The sequence below is a fragment of the Kryptolebias marmoratus genome, linkage group LG12, assembly GCF_001649575.2.
Source record: "Kryptolebias marmoratus isolate JLee-2015 linkage group LG12, ASM164957v2, whole genome shotgun sequence".
NCBI classification, from domain to species: Eukaryota; Metazoa; Chordata; class Actinopteri; order Cyprinodontiformes; family Rivulidae; genus Kryptolebias; species Kryptolebias marmoratus.
Genome location: NC_051441.1, coordinates 14,573,164 through 14,587,312, shown reverse-complemented (window position 1 = coordinate 14,587,312; position 14,149 = coordinate 14,573,164). Strand labels below are relative to the sequence as shown.

Below are 14,149 nucleotides of genomic sequence, written 5' to 3'. Positions count from 1 at the left end.
AATATATTTTATTCTTCCCTTGTTGAATAAAAATGTTTTGAATCAGTTCTATCCTAAAACCAATGTTCACACGGGGACGATAACAGTTTTTATATTGATTTTATATTGATATTCATGCTGTCATGTTTACTTGTCTAGTCGAATAGATACATTTAAGATAGCCACACATTTTTAAAAGATTAAAAAAAACATATATAAGGAATTTTTGTACTTGGGTTTAAATTATGTCACAAAAATAGATTTAAGCTTGTTTCTTTCACTATGACTAGAAAGATGCTGCAATGGGAAGGTGAAATATGTAATGTCAGCAATGTGGAAGACTTCTACTTGCAAAATAGCGTTGACATATTTGGCCTGACAACAAATTTCTATGTTGAAATTTGGAGCATCGGAACACCTACGTGAAAATCTCTCATTTTGGCAGAACATGAAATTAGACATATACAATAAACTGTAATTTATTATGAAAAATACTCTTGACAATTAATAGTATAGTGTACATTCATCATTAACTGATGTCAGGGGCTGGAAAATTGCAAATGAAGCTAAAGTGATGTTTAGTTTAAATAACAATCAATTGTTTAGTTAGTTCAACACCACAATGTTCCAGAGAGACATTGCTTAGAGTTATAATGCCTACCAATGTGATAAAAATATTCTTTTTGTGAAGTCTATTTGAGTTTGTAATGTAGTGCCTGATTACCAGCATATAGATAAGGATATGTAAGTAATTTTTTGGTGGTAATCTTGGAGAGAGAACCAGATTGCAAGACTGTCCGAGTTACGTGCAACTCAATTCTGATTGTCCAAGCAAATTTCCCAGCTGTCAGTATTTAGGTATTTTGCACGCAGCGTCATTTATTGACAATAATTTTTAAGTGACACATTTTATAAAAGAAAGCACAGTAGAGACAAGCAACCTGTCTAATTTTGCTTTTGGAAAGACATTTTGGAATCAAGTTCCGTTATTCAGACATAAGGAGATTAATTTCACACATCTTCTTCTCAAATAAAAACATGATTCGGATGTAAACACTGATTGTGTGTGTCTCTTCCCTCTCTGCCAGATGGAAAGCCAGACAGAGCTGGCAAGACCTGCAACATCTCCCACTGGCTGATGGGGGGGCCGAGCGCAAGATGAGGAGAGCGCAAAGAGCAAATGAGATATGGAGGAATAAATGAGAAGAAGAGCAGAAGGACTCATCAAGGAGCTCTTCAATTTGAGAGAGCACTCATTTGTAGTGGCTTCCTGCTGTTATGCCATTTAAATTTCTTCTCTTGATCTTCTTCTCACTGCCTAAATCACAAACTAGACCCAAGTTCCATTCACCTCTTTTTTATTCTCTTCTCCCTCTATTTATTTCCAACACTCCTCTATTTTCTTAGCTGTAATTCAAAATCTCTGGATGCCATGCCCAAAAGTTTTTTTTTTTCAGTCTTATACTCATTCTCATGAGAAATGTATAAAACAGATATCAACAATAACACATATAAACAATATAATCTATAATGCTTGTTTCAGTAATTTTGCTATAAACTCACATTTCACATTTTGCAAAGACATGAGTGCTAAAATAAACCAATAATTATGCTTACTTGTGCAGAGCACTTGGTGGCAGCTTGGTTGTCTTTTCCATCTGGCCATAGCAGGATGTCTTGGCTTCAGGAATATCCCCATACTCATCCAACATGGCTGCTGCTGCTGAAGTTATGATCCCCAGTCCATCTCGAACCCGTGCCTCCAACGGGTAGTCCCAGTCATCATACGACACTGAAATCATTCCTGATGGAAACGCCTCTGGAGTTATTTCCGTGTTACCAGTCGTAAGTGACGGCACAATCCAGATGTAACCAAATCCAGTCAGGCCCAGAGACCGAGCCTCCTCCAGGACGTAGACTGCTTCATCTTTAGAGCAGTAGAGCAAGACCACTGGAGACTGGACCTTCTTGAGCATGATCTGAGACCGGCTGTCCTCCTCCACAGCATCCAGAGTGATGATATTCTGGAGGTCCCAGCCCACAAAACTAAAGCAAAACAAACAACAACAAAAATGACATTTAAATGTTTACCTAAAACATCACAAACTTTACTCAAGTGTTAGCTAAGGCGGCCATAATCCTTCATTGTAACTGATATAATTGTGACACAACTTATTGTCCCTTCACAATATGCTTTTTATACTTAAGAAATTAAAACTTAATGGAAAGGTGATTTTAAAGTGGGTTTATTTAGTGTAGCTCTGATGGGGAAAAGAAAAGGAAACACAATATCACTTCTGTCAAGTGTTTGACAAAAAAAAGAAAAAAAAATCTGGAAACTTAACTACAGTAAACTAAAAAATAGCAAGAAATAAATTATTATAATCAGTTTAAAGACATTTATAGAGATATTTTATATTTAATTGTACTGGTTCCCCCTTTTTTGTGGTGTCTGAAATAGATAAATATCAGTGGGTCCCAGCTTATGAGTTAAACAGCATCAAGACCAAATGGAATTGCTGTACTTCAATTGTGCTATCAGTAGTTAGTGCCTGCTAGAAACTGCTTGAAGAGTGAAGCACTGAAATGGATGCACACACAACAGGGACTGAGTAAGTGAGTATTACAAAGTGTGACACAGGTTAGGGAAAAGAGGGGAGCTGTTAACCTGCATGTAAGAATCTCACAATAGACACACGATGTAACATGAGAGCAATTTGGGACTTGCTATTTCTCCATTGTGCTAGGTTTACAGGCCCCAAACGGCAATACTGATAGAGAGACAATGAAACAGAAATACGCAGGAAGACATTGACAGAGAGAGGAAACAAAACAAGGGGGATAAAAATCATGAACTGATGTAATTAAGTTAAAAAGACCATCTTGGAACACCCTGATCTGAAAAAACTTGTCCCCATTTAAAATTAGAAAGGCACCATGCTCTGACGGGACACAGACATGCTCTGCAGTAACTGAGACTGAAAGCTTTTAGTTACAGTGACTCTGTTGCTCAGAGTGAAATACTATAATCAGAGATCTGCACCCGTCAGTTCAGAGCGACAGTGATCGGAAGTTTTCAATCAAAAACAGCACAGCATAAGCCTTTCTTCCTCCAGCGCATGTTGCATTTCTGATTGTGAACTTTGAGATACTCCCATTTTCCATCCAGTGAAGCAGGCACAGAACCATATGAACACCTGCTAAAGAATCCTTCATCATTATGGTGGACATCTGGGATACTTTAGATTAGACTGGTGTCCTTGCAATTATTGAACTATGGCTGGCAAAGTAATTGAAATAATGTGATTCCAAATCTCAACAGAGTGGTACTTTAAGTATGTCAAGCTGAAACTGGTAATGTACCCATGTTTAAAGCTATTATATTGCACAAAGCACTTTAATTATTTCCTTAGGCACCCAGAGACTAAGTGGTAGTCCTGAACGGAGATTAAATGAACACAAAAAGAACCTCCAGTAATTTTTTAAACCTGATGAAAAGTCATTCTAATTGTTGGGAACCAGCTATTAAAATGTGAACATTTACTAGTTTTGCATATGTCAAGAACAATAAATATAGCATTTTTTAAACAGCTGATTAAATAAAAAGGTCACTGAAGTCACTGAAATATGTTAACTTAGGCTATGTCTGAGCATGATCAATTTTTAACTACTATTTATTAATCAATTAAGGAAAAAACTGTTAGATTATCAGCTATGACATTGACATTTATTTGGATCTCTTACTATTAAAATGTGTATTCTCTGAACTTGCTAATCTTTTTCTCCCCTCCATGGTGTTTACTGGTTTTGCCTTTGAACTATGCTACTGTTGTCCAGCAGATTTAGGCTTTTAGTGTTAAACAGGAGATTATCTGATTTTTCTAAAGTAGCCTGGCATTCAAACCACTGCTATAAAAGTGCACATTTCTTGAGACTTGAGGTGTAGAAAACAAGATGCATAAACCAAGTTTGAAATACTAAAGGAGAAAATTGACTAAAAGAGTTCTTATCCAGTCAGAATCTATATCCATCTTAACCCTCACTGACATTCCCAACTTGTTCCTCAAGCTGGATAACCAGTAGTGATTGACCAGACCGTCTGTTATTAACAATACAAGTTGATGTCAATGCATTATTTAGTGGTCACAAACATCATCGCAATATGCAATAAATCTGGTCAGCCATGTTGTTTTTGAGGTCAGGACTGATGAGTTTACTCTGACTTTCTTAAGTTTAGCCTTTTGGAGGTGTTCAAGTCAAACATTCCCAACATTTCTTTGGAAACTTCAACTTCTGACCTCAAATCAAACACACCAAAAATCTAAATGAAACAGTTCCAGTGTTTCATGCCACAGTCCCAGTAGTTTTCCACAGCCTTGCCACGCCTCCTAGTTCCACGCCTCTGTAATCACTGCCATCAGCTTCACCTGGTCCTCTCACTATATAAGCTCTATACCTCTCACAGTAGTTCATTGACAGATTATTGAAAGGTTTAACCTAGTAGATGTCCAGTGTTCGTTCACAGTTCATGCCTGCCTCCATCTTGACCTCAATGACCTCATCTCACCTGCTCCTCAATAGATACCTTTCTGGACTCTGCTCACCGGCCTTTGACCTCGCTCCCCCTTTTTGGATTACGCCCACAGGTTCGTACTTTTCTGGATTTGGCTTTCTCTCTCTGACCTCCTGGCTTTGACCTCTTGCCTGTCCCCAGACTCTCCCACTAACCTTAGCCCCATACTGTGGCCTGTCTGGCTCTCACCCAAGTCACTCGGTAGCCTTCCCTGCTCAGTTTCCCTTCTATTCATACAGAGGGGCCCGCCCTGAGTGTTAGCATTTCTACTAGCTTTTCAGCTACAATAAACATCTGAAAACTTTGCCTGTGTCCGCCTATTCTGAGTCCTGTTTCGCCAAGTCTTGTCACTAAATCAGTTGCTCTTGGACATCCCCAGATCTCAACTCAAAAACTGAGATGACAAAGCCATTTTGTTAGTGGTCCCTAAACTTTCAGTCTGTTTTTAAAGCCATTGATCTTTCTAAACCTATACTTAAAGGCTATTTATTTTTGGTGGATAGTTGAGCAAGAATGTTGTTTTTTAATTGTGCAGTCATCTATTTTATTTGTTGTTTTTAATAGTTTGTTTATAGTTCATATTTATTGCTGATTTTATACTATAGACAACACTTAATTGTTTTTAAATGTGCAGTAGAAATAAGCTTTGACTTGACTTAATGAATTGCTAGTGTGTGTGTGTAGCAGTCATGGAGTCTTGATTGCTTTTCACTAGCAATTTATTGGCCTTCTCTGTTTGTGGCTTTTTTTTTTTTTTTTTTTTTTTTTTAAGATATCTTTCAAAAGTCATTTTTAAAGTAAGTGCAAAGAAACTGTCCCACCTGTTGTCAACTGTAGTTTTTAGGATGTTGATGAACTCCTGGTAGCCGGGGAACTTGGATGTGACAATGGAGAAGACGTGCCAGTCATACTCCTCCATGATGTTCAGCATGAGCAGAGCCTCCTGCTGGATGGAAGCACCAAACTGGAAGAATGTTGACTTCACATCCTGAGAGAGAGAGAGAGAGAGAGAAAAGAAGATTTGGTTGAATATTTTATTTGGACCGCTAACCACAACAGAGCATTTAAACATTAGGACAAAAAACTGTCTGACATTTACCCATACCCAAAAATCACACATAATGAGCATTCTGTGATGGAAATATATAAACAAGGGGCTGAGAATAATTTCATTAAGACTAAATTGGATTGGTGCAGTAGATGTAGGCTTTAAAACTCTGAGCCTTGTTCTTGGAAATGAGAGTTGTATTAACTCATATCCACTCCATTAAATCTGATTGAGAATCATTTGCCATCTAATTCAGCCAAACTCGGACATGGGTTTGGACAGTGCAGAGATGCGCTATTACAGGTGTTCAAATCTCTTCCAGTAATTTATGCCATGTTTAAAATGATTCATTATACTGAGAACTAAATAAAATTAGGTATAATAGGACAAAACATACTGAGAAAGAAAAAGGATGGTAGCATAACAGACAGATCAAAAATAACAGATTATAATTCTGTTTAACTTGGCTGTCTTGTGTGCATATATATATATGAATTTAGGACTGCAACTGAGAAGCAACAAATTCACCATGTCATATGAATGCATAAAGACAGCTGCAATAAATGCAATCTTTACATATATACACACAGCCCACAGCATGCGTCTACAGAAAGACTAAAGTGCAAAAAACGTGAGCCATTGTAGGTTCCGTTATGTGATGAAACAGCAATCATGATGCTGGAAGCCATTTCATAGCATAATGGTTCATAGCCCCAATCCTATGTGGTGCAAAAGCCAAATCTCATCAGTTCTGAAGTTGCCTTTGGTAAGGTACAAAAAGCACGATATTAAGAACATGTGAAAAACAGTCAGGAATCCTTTGCCGTAGCCTTGGTTTCATTGTGAAACATGTCAAATGCATACAGTCAGTACTCTGGTATGTGTGTGAGTCATAATTATTTGCTTCTTTAGAGTCACGATGAGTTCAAACACACAGCTGTGGAAAGAACTCCGACTCTTTCCATGCAACCATTTACAATGTATTGTACACCTATTTAGAGCATGTTTATGGACAATGTTGCTTATGTATGCCTTAAACATACAAAACCTGAAAGATTATGCATATATAGATGACTTGTGTGAACAGTCATAAATTTCATGTAAATCAGATAAAAGACTTTTTTTTTTTAAGAGAAAACTTCTAAAAAAAAAAGGGGGGGGGGGGAGAAATGAACTAATAATCCACTGTTTATATAACTCAGTTGATTTATGAACCATCAGCAATAAATTCCAACTTCAGAAATTGTTAATTGTTTTACAATTAATTTAAACAGAATAAAATACTCAGCCAATTATCTGATAAAATTCATTAGTTTTAAAAGTATTGCTGGAGTATAAAATAATGAAACTACATTAAAGAGGAAAATTTATACCTTTGACAGCAGCGGTTAAGAAATATCATTTGTGTTTTATGGTAGTATTACAGTTAATTCACATTAATTTCATATATGTGGTTCCATGGGGAGAGATGAATTTTAAAGTCACTTCTGAAGGAGAGTTTGATATATGATTGTATCTTAATGCACCCTCCCTCATGAGATTCATTTTTGTAGGGATGAAAGAGTAAGAGAAGAGTAGGGGGTTGGGGGTACATACAGTAGCTGTGTGTGTTATATAGTTAAGGATGTGCTGTTAAAATATAGCTCTGACCTAAGAGCATTTGTGAATTGTATAATATTTATATTCAAATTGAGTTTTTTCAAGAACTTTTTCTTGTCAAATTTCGATAAATGTAAAGTTTTTGAATGGTGCTAGCTACAAACTAATGAAGTAGTTCACCTTGGCAAGGAAATAATGTTATTTTTTAAAACAAAATGGATGTCTTAAGGGTGAGTTGTGTTATTAATAATGGTGCCAATGCATGAACATGGCAGCCCTTTCCGATACACATTTGATTTGGCAGCTTTGGAAAAACCCATGCAAAAAATGTCATTAAATCAGGAATATTCTGCTTTGACTTTTGGTAGCAGAACATTGTACTTCGTAGGTAAAAAAAAAAAAAACCTGAAAAAAACATTTTAAATACAGTATATAATAGGATTTTAACAAAATAATATATATTCTTATAACTGCACCATACTGTACTTCACAGGAGAAACATCATTCCATGTTTAAATAGGCCAAAGAAATTTGGATGTGTCTGAGTTGGCATTTTGATATTTTTTACAGTTTTTTTTACATACTCAAAGGTCATGTTTTGTGATTTTACAGCAGCTTTATGTCATGATACCATGCAATCATTTGCCTAAACTTTGCAAACTTTTTGCTAACAAGTGCTTTGTACTCCCACAACCTCTACACTTCTTATAAAAATTTTACATCAAAACATAACCACTTTTAACATCTTTCACCCAGCAGGTCTTTCACAGCTTTAGGTCATGTAGTTTTTTTCTCAAGTCTTTCCAGAGTGCAGAGTGCACACACACAGATTCTCATTGATTTTCATTAGATCTGAATTCAGAACTTTCTCTTCAATCAAAAAGTGTATGGTATTTTTACTATACACATATTCTTCTACATAAAATACTGTAAACATAAATAATTTACATGTATGATGACCAGATGTCTCTGCCACTTGTAGTTTTTGGATCTTTTCAACACAGCTCATATCTTTTGTACATTGACTAAGGTTTTATTTCTAATCTGCGTTTCTGCCTGCTTGTGACAGGTGTGTGATTACCATGGTGACACCAGTGAGCCACTAGCTTTATCATATCTTTTGATCTCTGTTCTCTTTACACTTCTCTTATGGTTTATGCATTAAAACAGACATTTTGTCAGCTTAGATTATTAGAAAAATAAAGCCCAAATTGTTTTTTTGGGCTTTATAGCAGAGAGCTGGTGTACGTTGAAATTCTGAGCAGTAGCTGCATTGGCACTCTTCAAATTTCCCCCTACAGCCATTGAGTGTGTTCAAAATATCAATGAGTGGAAGGACCAGAAATTCTTCAAGCTCAATACAGAAAAGACAGAAGCTATTGGTTTTGGTCCAAAAGAAATGCAAGACTAGAGATCGGCATTTAACTAGACCCAGTGACATTAAAACTATTTTGTTTTAATGTTTCTTTTTATGTACTTCTCAAATTTTAGTCATTTTTAATGCAGTTTCTTCTTTAAATGTGATTCTATGTATTTGTATTTGGAGCTATACAAATAAACTTGCCTTGCCTTGGTATTGCTATAGTTTAAAACTACTTTTGAAGCTCTATTCCAACTCTGTAGGCAACTCTCCTACATCACCTCTACCTCCCATTGACTCCCAACAGGGGAATGTTCATCTTACGCTGTGCAACAACATACTGTGCAAACAAGCAATACTCAACTTAATTCATCATCATTGGCTGTTTTCTTTTTGCACTACGTCTAGTCATTTACTTTTGATAGTTTCCAAGCTGTATTTTATTTTTTAATAGATTAGCAGAGCTGAATTGCACTTCTGGAAATGGTCTTTGTGAAATGGCACTGATGGGATGAAAATAGTGCCTAATAAAAAGCACAACTTAGCACAGTGGCTGATATTTTTAACCAGCAGAGCGATGAGTATAATTTATTTTGCAACATGCATGAGCTAGTCTTTCCTTTCTCCTGTCTTGATAGCTTCTGAATAGAGTAGAAATCCATTGTTTGTTTGTGTCAGTGGGGCTGAATGAGAAAATGGGTGTGTGTCTCGTCCACTCAACATAAAGATCCCTGAGTGCTTGTTAATGATATTGTATCTTGTATGCGAGGTTTCCTCACTCTACACTCAGGCTCAAGTGCTCCTCAGATCGACTATCGTTGTGCAGCGTTGTGATTGTGTGAGTGGGCTCTAATGTGGTAGAAACTAAAGGGATGGTTGAGCATGGTGGGACAGGAGGGAGGTCATGCTGTAAGACTTGTCAGTCCATGTCTTCGTCACAGCAGCAGCAGATACTCCCACACTCAGCTGCAGCATGCAGAGGGCTGTGCACACGGCCAGTGCAGAATGAGGTCAGAGATTTCTATGTAACTCTCCGTGAGACTGTATGCTTTAAATGATGTCTTTTTGTGTGTCTGACGTACTGTTTGTCACTCATGAACTCTAGCTGACAAAGCAATAATCAGTGATTAACATCTTGCTTTGCTAGTGTTCTAAACACTACTAACAGAGATAAAAGTAACAATCCTTCAAGGAATGTACATAGTCTAGCATCTTGCATGTAAAAGTTTTAAAGAAAAATCTAAGATTTTGTTAGCACACAAGGTATGTCTTGGGGATGACTCTTAGCTACTACTACACCAGATTTTAGTTCAGTATCTTTAGAATTGGCATTTTTGTGTTTGTTAAATTCAATTAGCTGTGGCAGCCATCGTGAATTGGGTTGGCATGAAAATTCCATCAGTTGTAGACGTATATCCATTGCTTATTTTGTGAGTTTCAGTAAAATCCAGCCAGTATTTAAGAAGTTATTTTGCTGACAGACAAACAAACATATGAAAATGCAGGAAAGTTAATAATTGTGCACCTTTTATGGCAGCGGACAGTGGTGAAGTAAATATTACTGATTATCTAACACAATATTCAGCTGGCTTTTATGCTGTCACTCTGAAAATACACCAAAACATTGTGAAACAGTGTATTCATCTCCAACAGATCACATTACAAAAAAACAAACTGCTCAGCAGAACACAACAACGAGCCTGAGGCATTGACTTGGCTTTCCCTTTATAAAGAGGCAATCCAACTGAATATTTTTGGGTTAGGCTATGTAACCACTAGCCAAACAAACACTTGTTTTACTTTGTTTTCAGGCTTAACAACCTAACAACTGTCATACAGGTGTAAAAATAATTAAAGTGATTTTGAGAAAGAGTTGTTTTAGAAATGTGAAAAAACAATATGCAACAGGCCCTCATATTGCTAGTCATTAGCTCAGCCTGGACAAAGACTTCTGCCCCTCTCTCATACTCCGTGCTCTATGACTGATGCCACAGATGAAAATGTATCAAGTATTTAAAGCTGTTAGACAAAATATCACTTCAAAAATGACCAAAGTTTTTTTTTTAAGTTCACCAATGTTCTTGTGCTGTCTCATTTTTATCAACTTTCATCATGTCAACCTGAAGATACCTCAACTGTCCCTTAAAGGTTCAGTGTAGGTTCATCTTAACCTCCTTATTTCTCGCATATGAACAAAAACATAGCTTAGATTGGGAAAATGATCAACACTGACTTCAGTATTTCACATATTAATATGCAGTTTGTGAAGAAGTTACTTTTTTCAACACTTTTCCAAACAAGATTCCAACACTCACAACAAAGAAGTAAATAAAACTATATATCTTCTCTATGTTACCAAGGGAAGATATTCACCTGTTTTCCTTTTTACCTCCTCAGAGAAACAGACACAGTTAACAATGTTAAAAATAGACTCACTGCATTTCACACATTCTTGTACACAGTAAAGTTTCCATTTTGTGTGTGCGTTAGCTGCTTCATTATATTGTTTTTTCAGTACATACTATAATTGTTGCTCATTACAGTAATGTTTCTGCAACAGATTGTAAAATAAGAGAGAAACATAAAAGAAACAGTCACTGTAATGGGACGGAAGCAAATTAGGCAGAAGGAAATCAGAGAGAAAGAGAGGGATGAAGGACGCAGAGTGGAGAGACGGTTCTATGGGTAAAGCAATGGGGGAAAAAAAAAGACTGACAGAGTGACTAAGCAGTGTATTATTGTTTCTAATTGGGACGGCTCACGATTCATGGCATCGGAAAGCAGCCAATCATTGCCTCTCGTTTTACCCTCGTCAAGTGTGACATGTCAGCTCCAATCACACCTTCACCTTGTGGCGCTAACACATACAAACACACACAGGCTGTCATTTATGGCATTTTCCCCTCTCCTTCTCACACATTCTCAGTCTCCCACTTTTAAAAATCGCACCCTGTTGCATAATCTCAAACACACACACAAACAGTGCTGCACAAACACAAACCTGCCCCACGAGGCAGGACAATGTGTCTATGTGGAGATCGAGGGAAGTTAAAAATAGCAGTCCTCATATCCTCTGCCGCTGATAGCATCATGCACTGTCTGGTCTGATGACACACACACGTGCACAAAATACGACACGCAAACACACTCAGATGGGTCTGTAAAAAAATAACATGTTGAGTTTGGAAGGTAAACACCAAGATTAAAACAGAATATTTTTGTCACAAATGTCCATTTATCACTTGTACACGCCACAAGTACACTGTTATCTGCTGAGTCCACAAGAGGAGAAAATACACACACACAAATACACACAAATTACAAAATATCCACAGTGGCCAGTTACTAAATATAAACAGGCATAAAAATAGCAACAGTAAAAGCAAAAGAGCAAAAAACACTATCTGTGGAGAGACAAACTGCAAAGTGCTCACAATTTATTTGATCCAAACAAAAACACAGCCACCAAACTCGAGCAATGAAATTATGCAATAACAGATGACTTAACAAATGTTAATTAAAGGGATGGTTCAGATCTTTTTAAGTGTGTTTCTATGGAAAGGTTACGAGCAAAAACTCTCACCTGTTGTAGACAGCTCTTTAAACTACATAAGTCTGCAGAAATAGTTTAATTTGGAGTGGAATGACAAGCTAAAGGCTAGTCTGAGCAGGGACAGGACCAAAAAGAATGATGACATCTTTAAATGACTTCAATTTCAAATTTCATTTTGGATCAGTATTTCATAAACCTTTGCAAAAATGTCAGTTTTGGTTGACAATACATAATACAGCCTGATACTTACTCGGTATGTAGTGGATACTTACCTGTTACTTACAGGCTTACTGAGTGGCTGGATCTAGCTGGTACCTACCAGGTATGTTTCGGATATATACTAGACATGTACCAAATACATACCTGGTAGGTTTTGTAGTTACAGAGCTGTATTATGTATTGCTACTCTTTTCATCTTGATCCATACTTCATGACCATACTGGAATGTAGATAGACCATTTAATTGATAAACTGAAAGCTTTGCTTTTCAGTTCAGGTCATTGTTCACCACAACAGAACAAAATAATGTCCTCAGGCCAGTGGATTGAGGAATTCCCGGCATTACTATCTCTCACTTTGTCCTTCCATCACTCATAAACAAGACATCAAGATACTTCAACTCTTCTGCTTAACGCCACAAATCACCCCCAATACAGGCGAAGCATTCCACCTATTTCTGGTTAACAGTCATGACCTCAGATTGGGAGGAGCTGACTCCAAATTGTGGTTCATACAAACAATATATTGTTAACCTTTATACACATTTTTCCAGACTGGCCTTGATTTAAAAAAAACAACAATCCACTTTAGCCTTGGCCTCACTAAGACTAATTATTAGCTCATAAATCTGGTCAGGATTAAACTATTTCTTCAAACTGATGTTGTTCAAAGAGCTATCTATGACAGATAATATATTATTTGTTCATAACCTTTGCACAGAACCCATTAAAAAAAAAAAATTCTAAATTCTTAAATGGCATGTTTAAATTGTAATAAATTTCATACAATTACATATATCCAAAGGCTCTGAAAAAAAACCCACCTTTTTTTTCTTAAACCCTGATTTTGTTTACATATTAGTTATTTTTATTGGAATGCACAAAAAAGAATAAGCTATATAATTATGCACATAAACAAGAACATTTTATACATGTACTCAGTTTCCACTGTTCGAGAACAACTCATAAATTAGCAATTGTGTTGTCGTTCCACTTAAAGCATAACACGCTTCTGTGAATTGAGAAAATGGGATTTATCATCCACTGTAAAACTATTTTGATAATCTCCAGCTGATGTTATCAAACCAAGCTCTGCTGACTAATTTATTTGTAAGGACAAACAAGCTAAATGTAAATAACCCAGACATGACACACACATATACAATCCATTTCTAAGGAATGTTTGCAGCAGAGCTGTTTTTTGCAGCACCAAATTACACAATTAGACAAACTTGTACAAAAAAAGTCAGTGTTTCATTCCTCTTTCTGTTTCATTATGTCAAGAGAGAAGAATCTTTGCACTAAAGGCATTGGTGAAATAATGTGGTTTACTTACAGCAAATTTCTTCTGCAAATGGCTTCTCAATCTGCAGAATCTTATTCAATCTTCACCACATTAAAGTGTTAAAAAACACTAAGCCGATCTCTCCGAGGCGCTGTGCTGAAGAATAAGTGCTTTTAAAGTGTGTTTGTGTCAGGACTGGAGCATATATTCTTTGTCTGTGTTGGATAATAATTACAAGAAGCAAAAGCCTTAAAGCTGCAAAGAGGTTACACACACACATGCTGATACTCAGAGAGATGATTATTAGGGGCGGCTGTATTTGACGTCACAGAGGAATATTTTGGCAAGGAAGCAGTCTATTATAGCAGATATATCGAACACAGGGCGAGAAGAGACTTATTCAAAGTTTATCACGTGTGTGTGTGTTATTGCTGTCGCTTCATCGTCAGGACTTTTTAACAAGCAGTTGAGCCCCCACAGAAAATGCTGATGTGTATATATATATATATATATATATATATATATATATATATA

General features: G+C 36.6%; 1 protein-coding gene and 1 long non-coding RNA gene across 2 annotated transcripts in view; one reads left to right on the top strand and one right to left on the bottom strand.

Annotated features, from left to right (window-relative positions):
• The window catches only part of LOC119617518, a 63,318-nt gene extending 61,740 nt beyond the window's left edge, over positions 1–1,578 (top strand). The window contains exon 3 of the long non-coding RNA XR_005233839.1: positions 1,068–1,578. This is a non-coding gene — a long non-coding RNA (uncharacterized LOC119617518). The remainder of the gene's footprint in view (positions 1–1,067) is intronic.
• Positions 1–14,149, bottom strand: part of grin2aa (glutamate receptor, ionotropic, N-methyl D-aspartate 2A, a) — a 170,259-nt gene that overhangs the window by 41,609 nt on the left and 114,501 nt on the right. Inside the window, exons 3-4 of the mRNA XM_017428151.3 lie at positions 5,374–5,540; positions 1,597–2,025 (exon numbers count right to left, since the gene is read on the bottom strand). Coding sequence (XP_017283640.1) covers positions 1,597–2,025; positions 5,374–5,540 — 596 coding nt within the window. The remainder of the gene's footprint in view (positions 1–1,596; positions 2,026–5,373; positions 5,541–14,149) is intronic.